The sequence below is a fragment of the Rhinatrema bivittatum genome, chromosome 2 (genome assembly GCF_901001135.1).
Source record: "Rhinatrema bivittatum chromosome 2, aRhiBiv1.1, whole genome shotgun sequence".
In the NCBI taxonomy this organism is placed as follows: domain Eukaryota; kingdom Metazoa; phylum Chordata; class Amphibia; order Gymnophiona; family Rhinatrematidae; genus Rhinatrema; species Rhinatrema bivittatum.
This window is the reverse complement of record NC_042616.1, coordinates 811,044,215-811,066,832: the sequence shown is the minus strand read 5'-3', so window position 1 is coordinate 811,066,832 and position 22,618 is coordinate 811,044,215. Positions and strand designations below refer to the sequence as shown.

At 50.2% G+C, this 22,618-nt stretch overlaps 1 protein-coding gene across 3 annotated transcripts in view; it reads left to right on the top strand.

The window, feature by feature from the left end:
- Positions 1-22,400, top strand: part of LOC115085798 (unconventional myosin-XV-like) — a 124,806-nt gene extending 102,406 nt beyond the window's left edge. For 2 of the 3 annotated variants that reach the window (XM_029592222.1, XM_029592221.1), the window contains exons 15-17: positions 3,492-3,604; positions 11,610-11,755; positions 19,834-22,400. In XM_029592222.1, coding sequence (XP_029448082.1) covers positions 3,492-3,604; positions 11,610-11,755; positions 19,834-20,707 — 1,133 coding nt within the window. In that variant the 3' untranslated portion in view covers positions 20,708-22,400. The remainder of the gene's footprint in view (positions 1-3,491; positions 3,605-11,609; positions 11,756-19,833) is intronic. The other variant, XM_029592224.1, reaches the window with a different exon arrangement.
- The last annotated feature ends 218 nt before the right edge of the window (positions 22,401-22,618 follow it).

Below are 22,618 nucleotides of genomic sequence, written 5' to 3'. Positions count from 1 at the left end.
GTGTGTATGTGTGAGCGTGTGTCGCTCTGTGTCACTCAGTGTGTGTGTACTGGAATGTATGTATCAGGGTGTGAGAATGTGAGCGTGTGTCTCTAAATGTCAATCAGTGTGTATGTGTGAGCGTGTGTCGCTCTGTGTCACTCAGTGTGTGTGTACTGGAATGTATGTATCAGGGTGTGAGAATGTGAGCGTGTGTCTCTAAATGTCAATCAGTGTGTATGTGTGAGCGTGTGTCGCTCTGTGTCACTCAGTGTGTGTTGTACTGGAATGTATGTATCAGGGTGTGAGAATGTGAGCGTGTGTCTCTAAATGTCAATCAGTGTGTATGTGTGAGCGTGTGTCGCTCTGTGTCACTCAGTGTGTGTGTACTGGAGTGTATGTATCAGGGTGTGAGAATGTGAGCGTGTGTCCTCTAAATGTCAATCAGTGTGTATGTGTGAGCGTGTGTCGCTCTGTGTCACTCAGTGTGTGTTGTACTGGAATGTATGTATCAGGGTGTGAGAATGTGAGCGTGTGTCTCTAAATGTCAATCAGTGTGTATGTGTGAGCGTGTGTCGCTCTGTGTCACTCAGTGTGTGTGTACTGGAATGTATGTATCAGGGTGTGAGAATGTGAGCGTGTGTCTCTAAATGTCAATCAGTGTGTATGTGTGAGCGTGTGTCGCTCTGTGTCACTCAGTGTGTGTGTACTGGAATGTATGTATCAGGGTGTGAGAATGTGAGCGTGTGTCTCTAAATGTCAATCAGTGTGTATGTGTGAGCGTGTGTCGCTCTGTGTCACTCAGTGTGTGTGTACTGGAATGTATGTATCAGGGTGTGAGAATGTGAGCGTGTGTCTCTAAATGTCAATCAGTGTGTATGTGTGAGCGTGTGTCGCTCTGTGTCACTCAGTGTGTGTACTGGAGTGTATGTATCAGGGTGTGAGAATGTGAGCGTGTGTCTCTAAATGTCAATCAGTGTGTATGTGTGAGCGTGTGTCGCTCTGTGTCACTCAGTGTGTGTGTACTGGAATGTATGTATCAGGGTGTGAGAATGTGAGCGTGTGTCCTCTAAATGTCAATCAGTGTGTATGTGTGAGCGTGTGTCGCTCTGTGTCACTCAGTGTGTGTGTACTGGAATGTATGTATCAGGGTGTGAGAATGTGAGCGTGTGTCTCTAAATGTCAATCAGTGTGTATGTATCAGGGTGTGAGAATGGGAGCGTGTGGTCTCTAAATGTCAATCAGTGTGTATGTGTGAGCGTGTGTCGCTCTGTGTCACTCAGTGTGTGTGTACTGGAATGTATGTATCAGGGTGTGAGAATGTGAGCGTGTGTCTCTAAATGTCAATCAGTGTGAATGTGTGAGCGTGTGTCGCTCTGTGTCACTCAGTGTGTGTGTACTGGAATGTATGTATCAGGGTGTGAGAATGTGAGCGTGTGTCTCTAAATGTCAATCAGTGTGTATGTGTGAGCGTGTGTCGCTCTGTGTCACTCAGTGTGTGTGTACTGGAGTGTATGTATCAGGGTGTGAGAATGTGAGCGTGTGTCTCTAAATGTCAATCAGTGTGTATGTGTGAGCGTGTGTCGCTCTGTGTCACTCAGTGTGTGTGTACTGGAATGTATGTATCAGGGTGTGAGAATGTGAGCGTGTGTCTCTAAATGTCAATCAGTGTGTATGTGTGAGCGTGTGTCGCTCTGTGTCACTCAGTGTGTGTGTACTGGAATGTATGTATCAGGGTGTGAGAATGTGAGCGTGTGTCTCTAAATGTCAATCAGTGTGTATGTGTGAGCGTGTGTCGCTCTGTGTCACTCAGTGTGTGTGTACTGGAATGTATGTATCAGGGTGTGAGAATGTGAGCGTGTGTCTCTAAATGTCAATCAGTGTGTATGTGTGAGCGTGTGTCGCTCTGTGTCACTCAGTGTGTGTGTACTGGAATGTATGTATCAGGGTGTGAGAATGTGAGCGTGTGTCTCTAAATGTCAATCAGTGTGTATGTGTGAGCGTGTGTCGCTCTGTGTCACTCAGTGTGTGTGTACTGGAATGCATGTATCAGGGAGTGAGAATGTGAGCGTGTGTCTCTAAATGTCAATCAGTGTGTATGTGTGAGCGTGTGTCGCTCTGTGTCACTCAGTGTGTGTGTACTGGAATGTATGTATCAGGGTGTGAGAATGGGAGCGGTTGTCTCTAAATGTCAATCAGTGTGTATGTGTGAGCGTGTGTCGCTCTGTGTCACTCAGTGTGTGTGTACTGGAATGTATGTATCAGGGTGTGAGAATGTGAGCGTGTGTCTCTAAATGTCAATCAGTGTGTATGTGTGAGCGTGTGTCGCTCTGTGTCACTCAGTGTGTGTGTACTGGAATGTATGTATCAGGGTGTGAGAATGTGAGCGTGTGTCTCTAAATGTCAATCAGTGTGTATGTGTGAGCGTGTGTCGCTCTGTGTCACTCAGTGTGTGTGTACTGGAATGTATGTATCAGGGTGTGAGAATGTGAGCGTGTGTCTCTAAATGTCAATCAGTGTGTATGTGTGAGCGTGTGTCGCTCTGTGTCACTCAGTGTGTGTGTACTGGAATGCATGTATCAGGGAGTGAGAATGTGAGCGTGTGTCTCTAAATGTCAATCAGTGTGTATGTGTGAGCGTGTGTCGCTCTGTGTCACTCAGTGTGTGTGTACTGGAATGTATGTATCAGGGTGTGAGAATGGGAGCGTGTGTCTCTAAATGTCAATCAGTGTGTATGTGTGAGCGTGTGTCGCTCTGTGTCACTCAGTGTGTGTGTACTGGAATGTATGTATCAGGGTGTGAGAATGTGAGCGTGTGTCTCTAAATGTCAATCAGTGTGTATGTGTGAGCGTGTGTCGCTCTGTGTCACTCAGTGTGTGTGTACTGGAGTGTATGGTATCAATGTGTAAGAATGTGAGTGCATGTCTTGAGTTGAGACACATATGGTTCCCCAGTAATGTGATTCGGAGGTAGGTCCTCTAGCTGGGAGTGTTTTACTGATGGACTCATCTCAGCCCCTGGTGGGCTAGGCTGACATCACCGGCAGCTCTGTAAGATTGTCTGAAAGAAACAGTGCCCAGGGAGACCTGATAATTAGAAAGCACAACCATTTCCGGGGAGCTCTCGTACTGCAGCTCAGCTCCTGCTGCAAGGTGGCGGAGACCCTAGTGCTGCGGGGTGCCTGTGGGCAAAGCTCTGGCACTGTAGTGGGAGAACTGCGGGAGGTTCTGCTTCCGTAAGAGGCCTATGGGGAGGCCCTAGTGACACATAGGACCTAATGGTGAGGCCCTTCTGCTATGAGGGGCCAGCAAAGCTGGGCATACCAGGAGAGGCTCTGGGTGCATAGGGTCCTGCTGGGGCCTGCGGGGGAGGCTCTGGTACCACATGATCCTGGGGGGGAGGCTCTGGAGCAGTGGCAGTTCTGGTGCCATGGGAGAGGCTTTTATTATCATGCCATGAACTGAGGAGGCACAGTGAAGGGAGCACGCTGATAGTTTCTTTCCTGCTTACAGACATCGCTATCTCCTTCCCACTCTTTGGGACAACACTGCTGGAGATCGCCAACAGTGGTGTGGGAGAGGCACGAGCACAGCTACGCACAGCTGGAACTAAATCTGAGCAAAAGGTGAGGACTGCAGACTGCCCTGGACACATCAATGACCTCAGCTCATTCAGAATAAATGAAATTTCATCTGATAATAATATCATAGCCTGACTCTAGCCATCCAGTATTACTTATTACAGAGCTCCCTCAGGCTTCAGGATTCTTCCTCTGGCCTCTCTCCTGTCCCCTCTGGGATTTACACAGACCTTACCTACACCTCACGCAGCAGGACTGGCTCTCCAGTCTCTCTCCTGACACCTTTGGGTATTACACAGTTCCCTGTACGTACCAGGATCAGTCCAGACCGTGGGTTATTTCCCCCTTCCAGCAGATGGAGTCAGAGCAAAAACTGAGAGGGCGGTCCCTCATGACTGGTGCACCCTCTGTAAACCTCCAGTATTCCTCTGACTCCATCAGATGGCAGTTGCACCTTCGGTTCCCCAGTTCATTTAGAGGATAGTTTACAGAATGTCTTTATTCTTTGTTTTTCTCTAATTCTTTCCTTGGAAGGATCATAGTTATAAAGTTAAAAAAAAAAAAGCCTCAGTGTTCAGCTTCTCTGGAGACTTGCAGGCAGAACTTTGTTTTCAGTGACAGATCTGTCTTGTACATTCCGTCTTACGCTATTCTGTTGTTTTTGGGGTAAGTGTTTACTTATTTCTTATGGGTAAATGTTGGTGGCCCAGCCTCTCCCCCACGACCCCCTGCTGCCCTGAGATGCCGTTTCTTCTTCGGGGCAGCCTAACAGTTGCAGAGACGCGCCATTCCTCTGACTGAATGGGAGAGCGGGTCGTTTCTGACAGGTAGCAGTGCTGAATTTCTTGTTCCTGTGAGGAGCTGGGTGCAGGGGGAGGGGTGGTCCAGTCCCTTCTCCGTGGAGACCCCTGAGAAGCTCCATACCTCAGGTCTCTCATCAGAAAAGTAAAATCCCTCTGTCACTTTAACATCTCTGAGAAGTCTCATGCCTCAGGTATCTTGTCAGAGAAGTAAAATCCCTCTGTCACTTTAACATCCCTGAGAAGTCTCATGCCTCAGGTCTCTTGTCAGAGAAGTAAAGTCCCTCTGTCACTTTAACATCCCTGAGAAGTCTCATGCCTCAGGTCTCTTGTCAGAGAAGTAAAGTCCCTCTGTCACTTTAACATCCCTGAGAAGCCTCTGGTCTCTTGTTGTCAGAAAAGTAAAATTCCTCTGTCACTTTAGGCTGTCTGGAGGGGAAAAGAAAAAGGAAAAAGAGGAAAGGTTTTTACTTTTTATTAATCAGTACCCTGTACGAGGACCGGCAGCTTACGGGGGAAGGAGCAGAGAGCAGTTTTCTCTCTCTCCCACTCGCAGCAGCCAGGCACAGAAGGACTTTGCCATTCCCGCGGCAACTCCTCACCCCCTCTCCCTCCCGATGCCTCGATTGCCATTTTGTATCCACATGTGGAGAGCCAGCCTGCTGCAGCTGAAGAGCAAGGGGATTCCGACGCGGTAGTAGCTACTCTTTTCCGTTCGTGTAAGACCTCCACGTCTCTGGCGTATGTCAGAGTGTGGAGGGTTTTTGAGTCTTGGTGTGTGGATCACCAGGTACATCCTACGCGGGCTTCAGTTTCGGATATTTTGCCCTTCTTGCAAGCTAGATTGGCAAAGGAGTTGTCCTGTAATTCGTTGCAGGTACAGGTAGCAGCCCTTGGTTTCTTTCGAGGTAAATTACATGGTGTTTTGGTAGCGGAACACCCAAATGTAACGCATTTTTTTCTCCGGGCGGCAAAGCAGTTGCGTTCCCCATTCCGGAACCCTTGTTCCTCTTGGAGTTTGAACCTGGTGGTCAAGGCCTTTTGAACCTCTTACAGCGGTGACTTTGAAGGATCTTACATTGAAGGCGATGTTTCTGGTGGCTGTTTCTTCGACAAGCAGCGTGTCGAAGCTTCAGGCCTTTATGGATTACCGACTCAGGAGTTTTCTTTGCGGACGGTGCCATCTTTCCTGCCAAAAGTGGTTTCCTCATTTCATTTGACTCAATCAGTGGAGCTTTCCGATTGTTTTTCTGGTTTAGACAGTTCAGTTCCTGCGTCTAAGGACCTCCAGAAGTTAGATGTACGTCGCATTCTGTTGCATTATCTGGACGTCACCAATGGCTTCCGTATCTCGGACCATTTGTCTGTGTTATGGAGTGGTCCAAACCGGGGGCACACAATAGATTGTTGATTAAAGGAGGCCATTGGTTCTGCTTATCTTCTAGCTGGTCGGACGCGTCCGGTCGGCTTGAGAGCTCATTCTATTCGTTCGCAAGCAACGTAGTAGGCAGAGTGTCAGCTGGTTTCTCCTCAAGAGATTTGTACAGTGGCGACGTGGAAGTCAATACATACCTTGGATCGTCATTACCGTTTGTATGTCCAGGCTCCGGACATGCAGAGGGGGGTTCTTCAGCTGGGACTCTCGGGTTCCCACCTACATTAGGATAGCTCTGGTACATCCCAGGAGTCTGGACTGATCCAGGTACGTACAGGGAAAGGAAAATTGGTTCTTACCTGATAATTTTCGTTCCTGTAGTACCTCGGATCACTACAGAGTCCCACCCAGTAGAGTTATTGAGAATCCGCTCGATCACTGTTTTGTGCATAATCTGCAGATAAGGGCTGGCGGTGTTTACTGTTTTGTTACGTTAGCATCTGACATAGAGTCCTTGAGTTGGAAAGATTCTTAGGTCTAGTTAGTTAATTTGGTTCTTGTGGAGTTCTGCTTGGATATCGATTAATACTGACGGACTGCAGGTGGCACCTCAGGATATAGGGCAGAGTCAGTCAAATCTTTCTCTGACTCCATCTGCTGGAAGGGAGGCAAAACCCAGGAGTCTGGACTGATCCGTGGTACTGCAGGAACGAAAATTAGCAGGTAAGAACCAATTTTCCTTTATAGACCCCTCACACAGCAGGACTGGCTCTCCAGTTTCTCTCCTGACACCTTTGGGTATTACACAGATGTTACAGACTCCTCACACAGCAGGACTGGCTCTCCAGTTTCTCTCCTGACATTTTTGGGTATTACACAGATGTTACAGACATTTCACACAGCAGGACTGGCTCTCCAGTTTCTCTCCTGACACCTTTGGGTATTACACAGATGTTACAGACACCTCACACAGCAGGACTGGCTCTCTGGCCTTCCCCTGTGATCATCAGATCAGCCTTATGGAAGGGAGCGCTGGGTATCAGCAAGCAGCTGATGCTTTAATTCTGCAGAGGTTTGGTCTTCCTTCTGCTCTCCACACTCACAATCTCTCTTAGGCCTTGTCTCTCGCCCTTCAGCCTATCAGAGCTGGAATTACTCAAATGCACGCTGACAGTGATTCTCTGCAGTTATCCCCAGCCTGGTTCACTCAAGGCCAGGCAGGTTTTCGCAGACCCCTGGCCTAGTTTATGAGTGGAGAACTATAGAAGGCTTATGGAAAGGGTTTACCTGCCCTGCTGTTACTGTTTGGGCTGTAGCCCGGTGTGGTGAACACCGCCTGCAAGAGTGACACAGGACAGGAGGATGGTAGTAATAGCAGATGATCTGGTGAGCCTGGGTAGAGTCTCTGGAGCCGGGTGCAGGATGATAGAATTCCTGGAGCTGGGTCTCGGCTGAGAAGAGTCTCTGGTGCTGGGCGCTGGCTGAGAAGGGTCTCCGGTGCAGGGTACTAGCTGAGAAGGGTCTCCAGTGCTGGGTGCAGGCTGAGAAGGGTCTCTGGTGCTGGCTGCAGGATGACAGAATTCCTGGAGCTGGGTCTCAGCTGAGAAGGGTCTCCGTTGCTGGGTGCTGGCTGAGAAGGGTCTCCGGTGCAGGGTGCAGGCTGAGAAGGGTCTCCGGTGCTGGGCGCTGGCTGAGAAGGGTCTCCGGTGCTGGGTGCTGGGTGCTGGCTGAGAAGGGTCTCTGGTGCAGGGTGCAGACTGAGAAGGGTCTCTGGTGCTGGGTGCTGGCTGAGAAGGGTCTCTGGTGCAGGGTGCAGGCTGAGAAGGGTCTCCGGTGCTGGGTGCTGGCTGAGAAGGGTCTCTGGTGCTGGGTGAAGGCTGAGAAGGGTCTCTGTTGCTGGGTGCTGGCTGAGAAGGGTCTCCGGTGCAGGGTGCAGACTGAGAAGGGTCTCTGGTGCTGGGTGCTGGCTGAGAAGGGTCTCTTGTGCTGGGTGCTGGTTGAGAAGGGTCTCCAGTGCTGGGTGCAGGCTGAGAAGGGTCTCTGGAGCTGAGAGCGTGGGGGTAAGTGTGAACTTCAGGAAACACTAGAACAGCATGTGGGTATGTGTGGATGTGAATGCAGGTAAGCGTGGTCTGTTATACCAGAACTGAGTGCAGGTAGGGGTGGAATCAGGATAGTGTGCGGGTAAGCGTGAGACTGGATGAGGGGAACCAGGGCAAGCAAACAGACTATGACAGGACTAGACAAACCAGGACAGGGACTACACTGAACATAAAACCACAAAATGTCCGAAGGCATCGAGGCGAGGAAGCAGGATCAGCAGAGGCCCAAAGGCCACAGGGCAAGGCAGGGAAGCCTGAAGGCTCACAAGGCGAGAAACAGAAGGGTAAAGCAGGGAGCCCAAGGGAACTCGATGCCGAAGCACTGAGGCATGGGCTAGGCGGAGTTAAATAGTGAGTTCTGGATATTGAGCAGATAGTCAGGGAAGACTGGGCCAGCCAGGGGAGCATGCTCATGGGGGGCCTCTGGTGGTGAGGAGGCTGCACAGCAGCCATAGTCGTAACACCTGCCTTTTAGTAAGTTACTATTGTTCGGTACAATCGCCCCATCAGGTTTGCACAGAGTGGTTCCATTGTTGTTGTCCTGAATAGAACCTGAGAAGGAAGCTGCCATCTTTCTTTTCGGCCTTGTTTCTATGATGTTTCTCTGTTCCTTTTCACCACACTTTATATGTGTAAGAAAAATTATAAGTCAGAAAATACAGCAATATTTCTTATTTATGAAAATTAAAAGTGGACTATAAAGAAACATATTTCAGCGACCATCATAAAGCACAGAGTACAGTGAGTCTTATCTTGTTACAATTGTAAACCGGAGTGAAGGCTTGTACCAAACTTCGGTATAGAAAAACTCACAAATAAAATGTGGTAACCAATGAGCGTGAGCTTCTATGTGCTTGAAAAGTATAATCATCAGTCGCTTGAAATAATGTTTGTTTGGGTGGATTGAATCTCATGCTGAGTCATAATAATAGCTCACGTGCTGCGTGTGTGACACTTCCCTATCTCAACCTTGTGTGAGGCACGCCTGCTTGTAACTCACGTGCTGCGTATGTGACACTTCCCTATCTCACCCTTGTGTGAGGAACGCCTGCTTGTAACTCATGTACTGCATATGTGACACTTCCCTATCTCACCCTTGTGTGAGGAGCGTCTGCTTGTAACTCACGTGCTGCGTATGTGACACTTTCCTATCTCACCCTTGTGTGAGGAACGCCTGCTTGTAACTCATGTGCTGCATGTGTGACACTTCCCTATCTCACCCTTGTGTGAGGAGCACCTGCTTGTAACTCACGTGCTGCATGTGTGACACTTCCCTATCTCTCCCTTGTGTGAGGAGCGCCTGCTTGTAACTCATGTGCTGCGTATGTGACACTTCCCTATGTCACCCTTGTGTGAGGAGCGCCTGCTTGTAACTCACGTGCTGCATGTGTGACACTTCCCTATCTCACCCTTGTGTGAGATGTGTCTGCTTGTAACTCATGTGCTGCGTATGTGACACTTCCCTATCTCACCCTTGTGTGAGATGTGTCTGCTTGTAACTCATGTGCTGCATGTGTGACACTTCCCTATCTCACCCTTGTGTGAGGAGCGCCTGCTTGTAACTCATGTGCTGCGTATGTGACACTTCCCTATCTCACCCTTGTGTGAGGAGCGCCTGCTTGTAACTCATGTGCTGCGTATGTGACACTTCCCTATGTCACCCTTGTGTGAGGAGCGCCTGCTTGTAACTCACGTGCTGCATGTGTGACACTTCCCTATCTCACCCTTGTGTGAGATGTGTCTGCTTGTAACTCATGTGCTGCGTATGTGACACTTCCCTATCTCACCCTTGTGTGAGATGTGTCTGCTTGTAACTCATGTGCTGCGTATGTGACACTTCCCTATCTCACCCTTGTGTGAGGAGCGCCTGCTTGTAACTCATGTGCTGCGTATGTAACACTTCCCTATCTCACCCTTGTGTGAGGAGCGCCTGCTTGTAACTCATGTACTGCATATGTGACACTTCCCTATCTCACCCTTGTGTGAGGAGCGTCTGCTTGTAACTCACGTGCTGCGTATGTGACACTTCCCTATCTCACCCTTGTGTGAGATGTGTCTGCTTGTAACTCATGTGCTGCGTATGTGACACTTCCCTATCTCACCCTTGTGTGAGGAGCGCCTGCTTGTAACTCATGTGCTGCGTATGTGACACTTCCCTATGTCACCGTTGTGTGAGGAGCGCCTGCTTGTAACTCGTGTGCTGCGTATGTGACACTTCCCTATCTCACCCTTGTGTGAGATGTGTCTGCTTGTAACTCATGTGCTGCGTATGTGACACTTCCCTATGTCACCCTTGTGTGAGGAGCGTCTGCTTGTAACTTATGTGCTGCGTATGTGACACTTCCCTATCTCACCCTTGTGTGAGGAGCGCCTGCTTGTAACTCATGTGCTGCGTATGTGACACTTCCCTATGTCACCCTTGTGTGAGGAGCGTCTGCTTGTAACTTATGTGCTGCGTATGTGACACTTCCCTATCTCACCCTTGTGTGAGGAGCGCCTGCTTGTAACTCATGTGCTGCGTATGTGACAGTTCCCTATCTCACCCTTGTGTGAGGAGCGCCTGCTTCTAACTTATGTGCTGCGTATGTGACAGTTCCCTATCTCACCCTTGTGTGAGGAGCGCCTGCTTGTAACTCATGTGCTGCGTATGTGACACTTCCCTATCTCATCCTTGTGTGAGATGTGTCTGCTTGTAACTCATGTGCTGCGTATGTGACACTTCCCTATCTCACCCTTGTGTGAGGAGCGCCTGCTTGTAACTCACGTGCTGCGTATGTGACACTTCCCTATCTCATCCTTGTGTGAGATGTGTCTGCTTGTAACTCATGTGCTGCGTATGTGACACTTCCCTATCTCACCCTTGTGTGAGATGTGTCTGCTTGTAACTCATGTGCTGCGTATGTGACACTTCCCTATCTCACCTTTGTGTGAGGAGCGCCTGCTTGTAACTCACATGCTGCGTATGTGACACTTCCCTATCTCATCCTTGTGTGAGATGTGTCTGCTTGTAACTCATGTGCTGCGTATGTGACACTTCCCTATCTCACCCTTGTGTGAGGAGCGCCTGCTTGTAACTCACGTGCTGCGTATGTGACACTTCCCTATCTCATCCTTGTGTGAGATGTGTCTGCTTGTAACTCATGTGCTGCGTATGTGACACTTCCCTATCTCACCCTTGTGTGAGATGTGTCTGCTTGTAACTCATGTGCTGCGTATGTGACACTTCCCTATGTCACCGTTGTGTGAGGAGCGCCTGCTTGTAACTCATGTGCTGCGTATGTGACACTTCCCTATGTCACCCTTGTGTGAGATGTGTCTGCTTGTAACTCACGTGCTGCGTATGTGACACTTCCCTATCTCATCCTTGTGTGAGATGTGTCTGCTTGTAACTCATGTGCTGCGTATGTGACACTTCCCTATCTCACCCTTGTGTGAGATGTGTCTGCTTGTAACTCATGTGCTGCGTATGTGACACTTCCCTATGTCACCCTTGTGTGAGGAGCGCCTGCTTGTAACTCGTGTGCTGCATGTGTGACACTTCCCTATCTCACCCTTGTGTGAGATGTGTCTGCTTGTAACTCATGTGCTGCGTATGTGACACTTCCCTATCTCATCCTTGTGTGAGGAACGCCTGCTTGTAACTCGTGTGCTGCGTATGTGACACTTCCCTATCTCACCCTTGTGTGAGGAGCGCCTGCTTGTAACTCGTGTGCTGCGTATGTGACACTTCCCTATGTCACCCTTAGCAATGCTCTCTCTCTTGTTTTCCATAGGCTGATTGGGCCCAGTTGCCGGAGCAGGCCTTGGTTCACCTTTATTCCCTGGTCCCCTTCCCGAATAAATCCTCCATGTCCCTGACCTGCCGAGCTTGGGCCCAGGCGTTCTCTTCCCCTGGCACATGGCAGAAGGTGGTGATAAGGTGAGCACTGGCGGTTTGTTCGCCTGTGTACGGAACACATATGTCGGCGGCCGGCTTCGGCATGGCAGTTATGAGAGAGCCCAGTGGCAAGAGCCACAGGGCAGGGTCTGTAATTATGTGTTCATCCCCATCGGTACAGCATGGGAAGGTAAATGTTAGAGTCCCTCCGGCGTTTTACCATTGTGCATGGTTTTGTGCCACAGTGCTCCCCCCTAATGCCTCTCCAGAGGAATGGATTAGGAATGGAAATTGTTTTGTTTGCTTTGTGATCTTCTGGGCCTCTGAGTGTGTGAAAAGGTTTCTTTCTTCTTCTTTAGCCTTCTCTGCAGGGTCTCTCTACTGACCCCTCCCTGTCTGGCTCTCTTAAGGGAGCTGTCATGTATAGCTTCTCTCCTTATGCTTTACTCTCCAGCTCTCGTCAGGGAGTCATCATAAATAGGGCCCTGTGATCACAGCTGGGATGCACGTGACAGAGCAGTGAGAGCAGCAAAGGGTTTCTGCTTGTGCGTCCCACTCTTGGGCGGTTTGCTGGAATAAACTTTGAGATCTGGAGTATCTGGCACATGGCAGTTGATGGCATGCACCTCAGCTGCGATGAGATTTCCACAGTCAGGAAACAAAAACCAAACATACCTGCGCGAATGGCGACAAAAGTGGCCCCCTCCCCCATCATGCACCCTCATCAGGGGGAAGGGGGCCTCTTTCAACTCCATTCGTGTAGGTAAATGGTCATTCCCTGTACGTACCTGGATCAGTCCAGACCGTGGATCAGTCCAGACCGTGGGTTATGTCCCCAATCCAGCAGATGGAGTCAGCACAAGCTTCGAGGGGGCGTCACCATAAGTACTACTACCCCCTCTGCAGGAGTTCAGTATCTTCTGACTCCAGCAGATGCGAGTAGGGAACTCAGGGTTTCTCCCAGTTGGTGTGGACTAGTTTTTTCCTTTGCTTCCTCTTTCCTGGGCTTTTGCCTATTTTCCTTTGTCGATCAAGTTTTTTTTTTTCCTTTAAAAAAAAAAAAAAAAAGTTAATTAAAAGGTGTTCCAGGCTGTGGGGAGGCGTGGCTTACCCCCTGTGTTGTTTCCCCTCCCTGTGCTGAGACCTTGTAGATAGGACGGGGTAAGTTGTACAGTTTTTGTCTTGTATTTTTCTTTTCAGTGCTCCCCAACCCCGGTGCCTCGCGGCTGCCGGTGATGACGGCCTCTCAGCGCTTGTGCCTCTTGCAGCTCCTCGTGGGCTGCTGAGGCATACAGTGAGGACTCTTCCGACGGGTTGTGAGGCCGGGAAGGCCCCCCCGCGGCATTTTCTTACAGCGGGCAGTGTAGGCCGACCGGGCCCCCCCGCAGCGGCGGTTTTTCGCGCAGCCCCCCCCCCCCCGAGGCTCTACTTTAGTTATTTTTGAAGCCGGCGTTGCTTTCGCGGGGCGATCCCGATACCGCGGCCGTCGCGTTGCTCGGCCTGCGGCGAACCGGGATCTAGGATCTCCCACGAGGGCATCTGCGCTCGGTGCCTTCCCATGGGGGGAAGGCAACTCGCAGTCCCTCGCCGAATTTTCGTTTATTTCTTGTATGCCCGGGAGACGCGGGCCGGCCCCTCCCCCATTCCTGGCAGGAACGGCGGCCATTGTGAATGCCCAGCACCCTGAGGGGACTCAGGCAGCGCTGGAGGAGAGGGATTCGGTTGCGGTTTCTCCGCCGGTTTTGCTGTCGGAGCAAGGCCCGCAGGGGCAGGGTACAACGGTGGTTCCTCCCCCCGGAGCCCCCTCGGGCAGGCCGGGTTTCTCCCGGAATTTGTCCTTCTGATGCACACGGCATATCTCCAGGTGTTGGACGCTCCTGCGGGACCGCCCCCCTGCCAAGATCCCACGGGCGTCCCCCCCTTCACAGGCCCCCCCGCCCCAGCGGGTGCGGGGGACCCTCATCTTCACCCTCCAGCCCGGGCCCGCCTTCCGTCCGGGTCTGTGGGAGAGGTGGCAGGCCCAGGGGACCATGGGCCTGATCTTCCGGACGTCGGCCAAGGGGATTCCACGTCCCTGAGGGGGACGGAATAAGGTCATCCAGCTCGTCCCTCTTCCAGAGGGACGAGCTGGATGACCTTATATTGGATCTGGACCTTATATTGGATCTGGACCCGCCTGCGGTCGTCACTTCTTCAAAGAAGGGGGATCCGGTCCTGGCAGCCCTGCGGCCAAGGGCTCGAGCGTTTCCCATTCACGATTCATTCCTGCAGCTTCTCACTAGGGAATGGGATACCCCGGAGGGTTCTCTGAAGGTCGGCCGGGCCATGGAAAAGCTTTATCCACTACCGGAGGATTTCCTGGACCTCATCAAGGTACCAAAGGTGGACTCCGCGGTGTCGGCGGTCACGAAGAGGACGACGATACCGGTAACGGGAGGAGCGGCCTTACGGGATACGCAAGATCGCAAATTGGAAGTTTTCCTGAAGAGGGTCTTCGAGGTCTCCGCTCTGGGTATGCGGGCGGTGATGTGCAGTTCCCTGGCCCAGAGGGCGAGCCTTCTCTGGGTGCAACAACTTCTCACATCGCAGGACCTGCCCGCGGAGGAGGCCGCCCAGGCAGACAGGCTAGAAGCAGCGGTGGCGTACGGGGCGGATGCCTCGTACGACCTGTTTCGAGTCCTGGCAAGATCCATGGTGTCAGTAGTGGCGGCACGGCGCCTGCTGTGGCTTCGCAACTGGGCGGCGGATACGTCCTCCAAGTCGAGTCTGGGCTCCCTGCCATTCAGAGGTAAGTTCCTCTTCGGGAAGGACCTGGATCAGATTATCAAGTCTCTGGGGGAAAACGCGGTCCATCGTCTGCCGGAGGATAGATATCGGCCTTCTAGAGCGTATGCCTCTTCCCGGACCAGAGCCAGGGCGCAGCGGCGCTACAGGAGCTACAGACCATCGGGCTCTAGACCCGCCGCCTCCAGGTCACAGACCTGGTTGCGTTCCTTTCGCGGACGAAGGCCCGCACGCACCGCTCCCGGAGCAGGTAACCCCTCTCCTAAGACCTCACAATGATGTCAGGCTCGCCCACTCCGCCGGTCCCAGGATTGGGGGTTGGCTGGCGTTTTTCTACAAGGAGTGGGCGCAGATCACCTCGGACCAGTGGGTCCTGGACACCATAGCACATCGCTACGCATTGGAATTTGTCCGTCCTCCGCAGACAAGGTTCATTTTCTCCCCCTGTGGATCGGCGCTCAAGCGAAGGGCTGTGCAGTCGATGTTGGACAGACTCTGGGAGATAGGCGCTATCGCACCCGTGCCCTTCGGAGAGGTGGGCTCGGGTCACTATTCCATCTACTTCGTAGTGCCAAAGAAGGACGGTTCCTTCCGACCCATCCTGGACCTAAAGGAAGTCAACAAGTCCCTCCGAGTGGTCCGGTTTCGCATGGAAACGCTGCGGTCTGTGATTGCGGCGGTACATCGGGGGGAGTTCCTCGCCTCTCTGGATCTCACGGAGGCCTACCTGCACATTCCCATCTGCCCGGACCATCACCGTCTCCTCTGGTTCAAGATCCTGGACCAGCACTTTCAGTTCATAGCTCTCCCGTTCGGATTGGCGACGGCACCGCGTACCTTTACCAAGATCATGGTAGTTGTGGCGGCAGCCCTTCGCAAGGAGGGCGTGCTGGTCCATCCTTATCTGGATGATTGGCTCATTCGAGCGAAGTCCTTCAACCATGGACAAGCAGCGGTGAACAGGGTGGTACAGTTCCTGCAGTCCCTGGGATGGGTGGTGAACTTCTCCAAGAGCTCCCTCGTACCCTCTCAGCGCTTGGATTTTTTGGGAGCGACCTTCGACACCCGGCTGGGCAAAGTCTTTCTGCGTCAGGACAAGGCGCAATCCTTGCGGGATCACGTGCAGTGGTTCTCTGCGTTGCAAGATCCCACCTCCTGGGACTACCTCCAGCTCCTGGGGGTGATGGGCTCCACCATCGACATGGTCCCTTGGGCGTTTGCGCATCTCAGGCCCTTGCAGTGGGCGCTCCTCTCCTGTTGGAAACCGATTTCGCCGCCAAGGCGGCACGCACAGCCCGCAGGTCGCGCTAGAGGCGGCGCTGCTGATGCAATGGGCAGAGCGTCATCTCGTTTGGCTAGCGGCCTCGCACATCGCCGGAGTGGACAACGTTCAGGCGGACTTCCTCAGTCGCCAGCTTCTGGACCCCGGAGAGTGGTCTCTGTCCGAGGACGCGATGCAACTTCTCGTCCATCGGTGGGGAGCCCCCCACTTGGATCTGATGGCCTCCGCTCTCAACACCAAGGCTCCCCGCTTCTTCAGTCGCCGGAGAGAGCGCGGCGAGGAGGGAGTGGATGCTCTGGTCCTTCCGTGGCCGTCGCATCTTCTACTCTACGCTTTTCCGCCGTGGCCCCTGGTGGGCAGGATGCTCCACAGAATAGAAAGCCATCAGGGGACTGTGATTTTCGTTGCCCCGGAATGGCCCAGGTGGCCTTGGTTCACGGACCTGCTACAGCTGGTGATCGACGGGCCAATCAGGCTGGGGCACCTCCCCCGTCTCTTACGTCAGGGTCCGGTATTTTTCGATCAGGCAGAACTCTTCTGTCTTGCGGCCTGGCTTTTGAGAGGCGCCGCCTCCGGCGCCGGGGCTACCCGGAGGCAGTAGTTTCCACGCTGCTGCGGGCACGTAAGACATCGACGTCGGTGGCCTATGTTCGAGTCTGGAAGGTGTTCGAGCTGTGGTGTGCCAGCCAGGACATGAGACCTACTAAGGCTTCTGTTCCTCAGATCCTTCAGTTCTTACAGGCGGGGGTGGACAAAGGGCTCGCCTATAATTCCCTGCGGGTGCAGGTGGCTGCCCTGGGTTCGCTGTTGCGCGATGGCGGCTCTCTGCTCCAGCACCCGGACATTGCTCGTTTCCTCAAGGGGGTCAAGCATTTACGACCTCCGTTGCGGGACCCATGTCCCTCCTGGAGTCTCAACCTGGTGCTTTGCTCCCTGTCGGGACCACCGTTCGAGCCACTGCGCAGTGCAACGATCAAGGATCTCACCCTCAAGACGGTATTCCTGGTGGCCATCTGTTCCGCTTGCCGCATTTCGGAGCTGCAGGCTCTGTCGTGTAGAGAGCCTTATCTGCGTTTCTCTGACTCTGGAGTGTCGCTACGCACCGTTCCCTCCTTTCTTTCGAAGGTGGTGTCTGCATTCCATGTGAACCAGACGGTGGAATTGCCGTCCTTCTCTTCATCCGAGCCGAAGGCTCTCCGACTCTTGGATGTCAGACGCACACTGCGCCTCTATCTGGAGGCTACCAATGAGTTCCGGATTTCTGACCATCTCTTCGTGCTTTGGTCCGGTCCCAGGAAAGGGTCCCAGGCCTCGAAGGCGACCATTGCAAGGTGGCTGAAGGCGGGCATTGCTGCTTCCTACATTGGGGCGGGGCGGACTCCCCCACCCGGCATTGTAGCTCATTCTACACGTTCTCAGGCGGCTTCCTGGGCGGAGGCTCGCTCGGTCTCTACTCAGGAAATCTGTAGAGCAGCTACCTGGAAGTCGTTACACACGTTCTCGAGGCACTATCGCTTGCACCTCGCCTCTTCAGTCTCGGGACATTTTGGCGAGCAGGTTCTCCGAGCAGGCCTCGCAGGACCCCACCCGATTTAGGGAAGCTTGGGTACATCCCACGGTCTGGACTGATCCAGGTACATACAGGGAAAAGAAAATTATTCCTTACCTGCTAATTTTCGTTCCTGTAGTACCATGGATCAGTCCAGACGCCCACCGCGTTTGGGTTTTCCAATCCTGCTCGGCTCTTCTCTACGGGAATGTAGGGCTATAGGGGTTTTTCCGTTTCTTCAATTTCACTGTTCTCACAGCTCCCTACACATTGGCATGCTGTTTCGCAGTTTCCTACCCATTGGTAGGACATTTACAGTTTGTACTAATGCTACCCGGTTTATTGTTGCCGGTTTATATAAACTTGATCCACTAAGGGGGTTCTGTTTTCTACTCGGGCTTTGATATACTCGATACTGAACTCCTGCAGAGGGGGTAGTAGTAGATATGGTGACGCCCCCTCGAAGCTTGTGCTGACTCCATCTGCTGGATTGGGGACATAACCCACGGTCTGGACTGATCCACGGTCTGGACTGATCCATGGTACTACAGGAATGAAAATTAGCAGGTAAGGAATAATTTTCTTTTTTTGTATGGAAATCCTGCATCTGAAAATGACCCTTCCTCAATGGCGGTGAGAAGCAGGTGGGGTTGTGTTGCACCATGCGCGGACTTCCGGCCATGTTTGGGGGGGGGGGTGTTTCCAGAGGAGTCTTTGGCTTATGGGGAAAAAATAACGCACATCGATTGCATTTTCAACTCTATGCAGGTCGTTTCGCAAAGGCAAAGTGAAGGTCAAGTGAAGGTCAGCATGTGCTTCCCCTGTGAGGACTGGTGCAGAGTCAGGGGGTCCTTTTTACCCAGGGATTTTGTCCCAGTGAGGATGGCTTGACAATTTATCCGGCTAACTTGACTGAGATATTCGGGAGCGTAGCCATGCTGCTGAATAAACCAAAGTTTATCCGGCTAACTTTGGGCCAACTGAATAGCAGTCCCCATCTTACGCAGCTAACTAAGTCAGATAAGACTGAAAATTGGCACTGGAACGCTCCTATCCCACCCCTGAATTATCTGGCTAACTGTGCAGGCAGCTAAGCAGCGTCCACTCAGCGAGGCTGAATATTCAGACAGTGCCACTTTGCTGGCTAAGTCAGAACTCAACCTCAGTGAGTGTTATTTATTTGAAAAAAACCCCAAATATTTCAGGGAAGGGGAGGCTGGACCCAGACAGTCTTGGGAGATACACTAGCATAATGGAGGAGGTTTGACCTGTGGGGTTAACAGTACATGTGAGATCTGTCTTGAAATCATTAAATTGACATCTACATATAATAAGTTTATCTCAGGACCAGTTGTTTTAGCAAACCTTTCAAAATGGTGATATATTTGGAACCATTTATCCCACTCTTGTAGATCATATTCAATGGGAAAGTAGATATCATAGCCTAAAAATTATTTATTTATTTATTTATTTATAGAAAATTTTATTCTGCCCACTTTAGATGTCTCCCATCAGGGTCCTGGTAGTTGAAGAGTTGAAGCATACACAAGAATAAGGGTCACCCTACACAATGCAAGGTTACACATTGGGAGTCACCACCCAGAAAAAGGATCCAGGCGTCATCGTTGATAATACGTTGAAATCCTCTGCTCAGTGTACAGCAGCAGCAGCCAAGAAAGCAAATAGAATGCTAGGAATTATTAGGAAAGGAATGGAGAATAAAACAGAGAATATCATAATGTCTCAAAATCACTCCATGGTGCGTCCTCATCTTGAGAATTGTGTGCAGTTCTGGTCTCTACATCTCAAGAAAGATACAGCAGAATTAGAAAAGGCACAGAGAAGTGTGGCCAAGATGATAAAGGGGATGGAACAGCTCCCCTATGAGGAAAGACTAAAGAGGTTAGGGCTGTTCAGCTTGGAGAAGAGACGGCTGAGGGGAGATATGAGCGAGGTCTATAAAATAATGAGTGGAGTGGAACAGGTATACGCAAATCAGTTGTTTACTCTTTCAAAAAGTTCAAAGACTAGGGAACATTCAATGAAGCTATTAGGTGATAAATTTAAGACAAATAGAAGAAAATATATTTTGCTCAACGCATAATTAAACTCTGAAATTTATTGATGAAAGCTGTTAGTGTAGCTGGATTTTAAAAAGGGTTTTAAAAAGGTTTCCTGGAAGAAAAGTCCATAAACCATTATTAAAGTGGACTTGGGGAAATCCACTGATTATCTCTGGGATACGCAGCATGAAATCTATCAACCTTTTAGGATCCTTCCAGGTACTTGTGACCTGGATTGGCCACTGTTGGAAACAGGATACTGGGCTTGATGGACCTTTGGTCTGACCAAGAATGGCAAATCTTATATTTGTATGTGCTGCTTTTGTTACTCCAAGCTTTTTTTCATGCTGCAGATTGCTCAAGGCAGATCTTCAGTTCTTCTAGTTATATCAGTACTCACTGTATGAAGTCTATAACGTTTACCCCATTTTTCTCTTTCCAGCGTTAAACCTACAGCAAGCACGACGTGGATCTTGATGCTTAAGCACTATGGTCACTTCATAGAGTTTGCACAAATCATAGCTGACTGTAAGGATGGGCAATGTCATGAGATGTTGTCCAGCATTATTGACGAACTGGCCCATTCAAGGAATTCCAGGCTTCGGAGACTCACTCTGACTGGGTTTTGTGAGCATCTGGAAGACCTCCAAAAGAACCTGGAAGTCTTCTTTGATGTTGCCCCCATTGCCTATGCAGGAATCACAGAGTTAGACTTTACCAACATCGCAGGGCAGTTTGAAGATTCGGTTTTCTTGTCATTGGCTCGAAACCATCCCAGCCTGGAAAAATTGTTGGTCGCTAACAAGCAGCCAGCAATCAGAATCCAACCCAAGACTCTTCTGTCTATACTGAGATCATGCAGGAGGTTGTCCCACTTGGCAGTTTGGAGCTATTCTTTGTCTGATGGGGTTGTAGAGACCTTTTTGGAGAAACTTAGAGCTCCTCTTCAGCTCCTGCAGGTTTTCTATGACAGACCCATACCTGGGTCCGGAATCATCTCCAACAATGTCTGGAAGAAGCTGAGAGAAACATTCCCAGACCTACACGCTCACCTCCATTTCACCGTGGACATTCCAGTTTGCCATATGTTGGATGTTCTTCAGTCGGACATACCCGCTATTTGCATAGAAATTTCTTCAACCTTGGACCTGTCCAGGGTCCTGAAACACGTGACAGAGCACTACCATCCCTGTTTGAGAAGGCTTTCAGTGCAAGGCCCAGGAACGCCAGACATGCTAGAAGAAACAGTGAGAATTCAGAAACTCTGCAGAAAACTGAAAGAAGTAAAGTATAACCTGACAGGTATACCAGCATGAAGAGCTTGTTCAGATTGTTTTACTGGCACTGAATGATTAGCAATGAGTTTGTATTGCACACACTTTAGACTTTGTGAAGTTTGGAAGTTCTGGTTACAGTATGAGCCGCTTCCTCTGTCTTCTCCACTACGTCATCATTGCTGTTTCTCTGCCTATGGGAATAATGAGGAGCCTTCAGCTAATATCAGGCCATTCAAGTACAAGTCATGTAAAATATGTAATCATGCAAAACTTGTAAATTATGTTCCATCCCTTTCTTTTCACACCTTATTAGTTCCACTTTTCAGGCTCGCTGTTATCGAGCCTCCTACCTCTTGTTTATCGGTTGTCCACTCCCCCTCCTGTGTTCTTTGTAATTTCCACCTGCTGTTAAAATGTAAACCGATATGATGTGTTGGTATAGAACAGCTGTTAAATAAATAAGTCAGAAGGACTCCAGGGATTAAGGTTTGGATCCCCGAATATGTCTGGCACCTCTATAATGTGATTATGTCAAGAAACTGGTATGTTGCCTCATAGGATGATATGGAAAGTGAGAAATTACTATCGTTTACCAGACCCAAGAAATGGAAGAGTCTACCAGATAAATTAATTTAGCTTTAATTTTTTAGAAGGGCTCCTTGCTTTTAGGCCATTTTTGGTTATTTTTTGATTGTTATTTGTATATAATTGTTGTGTATGACATAAAAGCAGTTACATTACAGTTTTGGCATGAATGGTAATGGGGAATGTAATAGCAGAAACCTTTATAGGGTTACTGTCCTCCTGGAGCTGTAAAGACCGGCCACTAGAAACATTACTAGGGGTCATGGGATGGCAGAAACTGGGGGTCCCCCTATTGTGAAGGCCTGGCTGGGATCTGAGGCCTGTTTCTCAGAGTAAGGAGCTGGTAAGAGATCCCACAGGTGCAACTTTCCGCTGATCGTAAGATTCCAGTAACTCTGTGGAGCCATAGACACCGAACCAAGAGAAGGGAGCATCTTCTGGCATTAGAAAGGTCCTTGAGTTAGAAAACCTCTGAACTCCTCGGTGCAGCTCTGGTCACCCCATGTCAAAAAAAGATCAAGCAAACTGGAAAAGGTGAAGAGAAGGCCGACAAAAATGATAAAGAGGATTGAGAAAGGCTAAACAGATTAGGGCTCTTCAGCTATGAGAAAAGACAATTTAAAAATCCATGTGTGGTGTGGAACAGGTAAATAGGGGATGATAATTTACCCTTTCAAATAGAACTAGGACGAGGGGACACCCCATGAAACTAGCATTAGAACATAAGGTAGCAGATTTAAAACAAATCAGAGAAAGCGCTTTTTCACTCAACTTACAATTAAGCTGTGGAATTTGTTGCCAGAGGATGTAGCCCAAGCATCGAGCTATTTGCCCCAGCTTCATGCAGCGGGCATGCTTGCGTTGGGTGCAGTGGCTGAAAGGGGACCAAGCTGGGCTTGCAGAGTGCTTGGAGTTCTTAGATGTTCTGGTGTATGTTATGGTATGCGAGGAGTGATTGCAGGGTATGAATGGTTAGGTATGTAAGGTCCAATAAGTTGCAGTTTTAAAATAATTTTCTGTATAAGATTGATAAGTGATACTGTTTGAATATTGATGTAATAAAAATTAACTGTTTCTAATAAGTGATACTGTTTGAATATTGATGTAATAAAAATTAACTGTTTCTAATATTAAATATTTAAAATTTTCAAAATATTCTTACTGTTACTGTTTTTTAGATCATTGATGGTGTTACTCATTTCCTAGCGTGTAGCTAGATGGAGACAGGACCAATGGGTTTATGCCGCCCTGCCAGCAGATGGAGACAGTCAGGTTTCAAAGCTGACGTCACTCTAGATACACCCCTGCAGTGACTTAGTCTTCTCCGTCTCTAGCAGATGGTGGACTTACCTCTCCCTAAGGAGA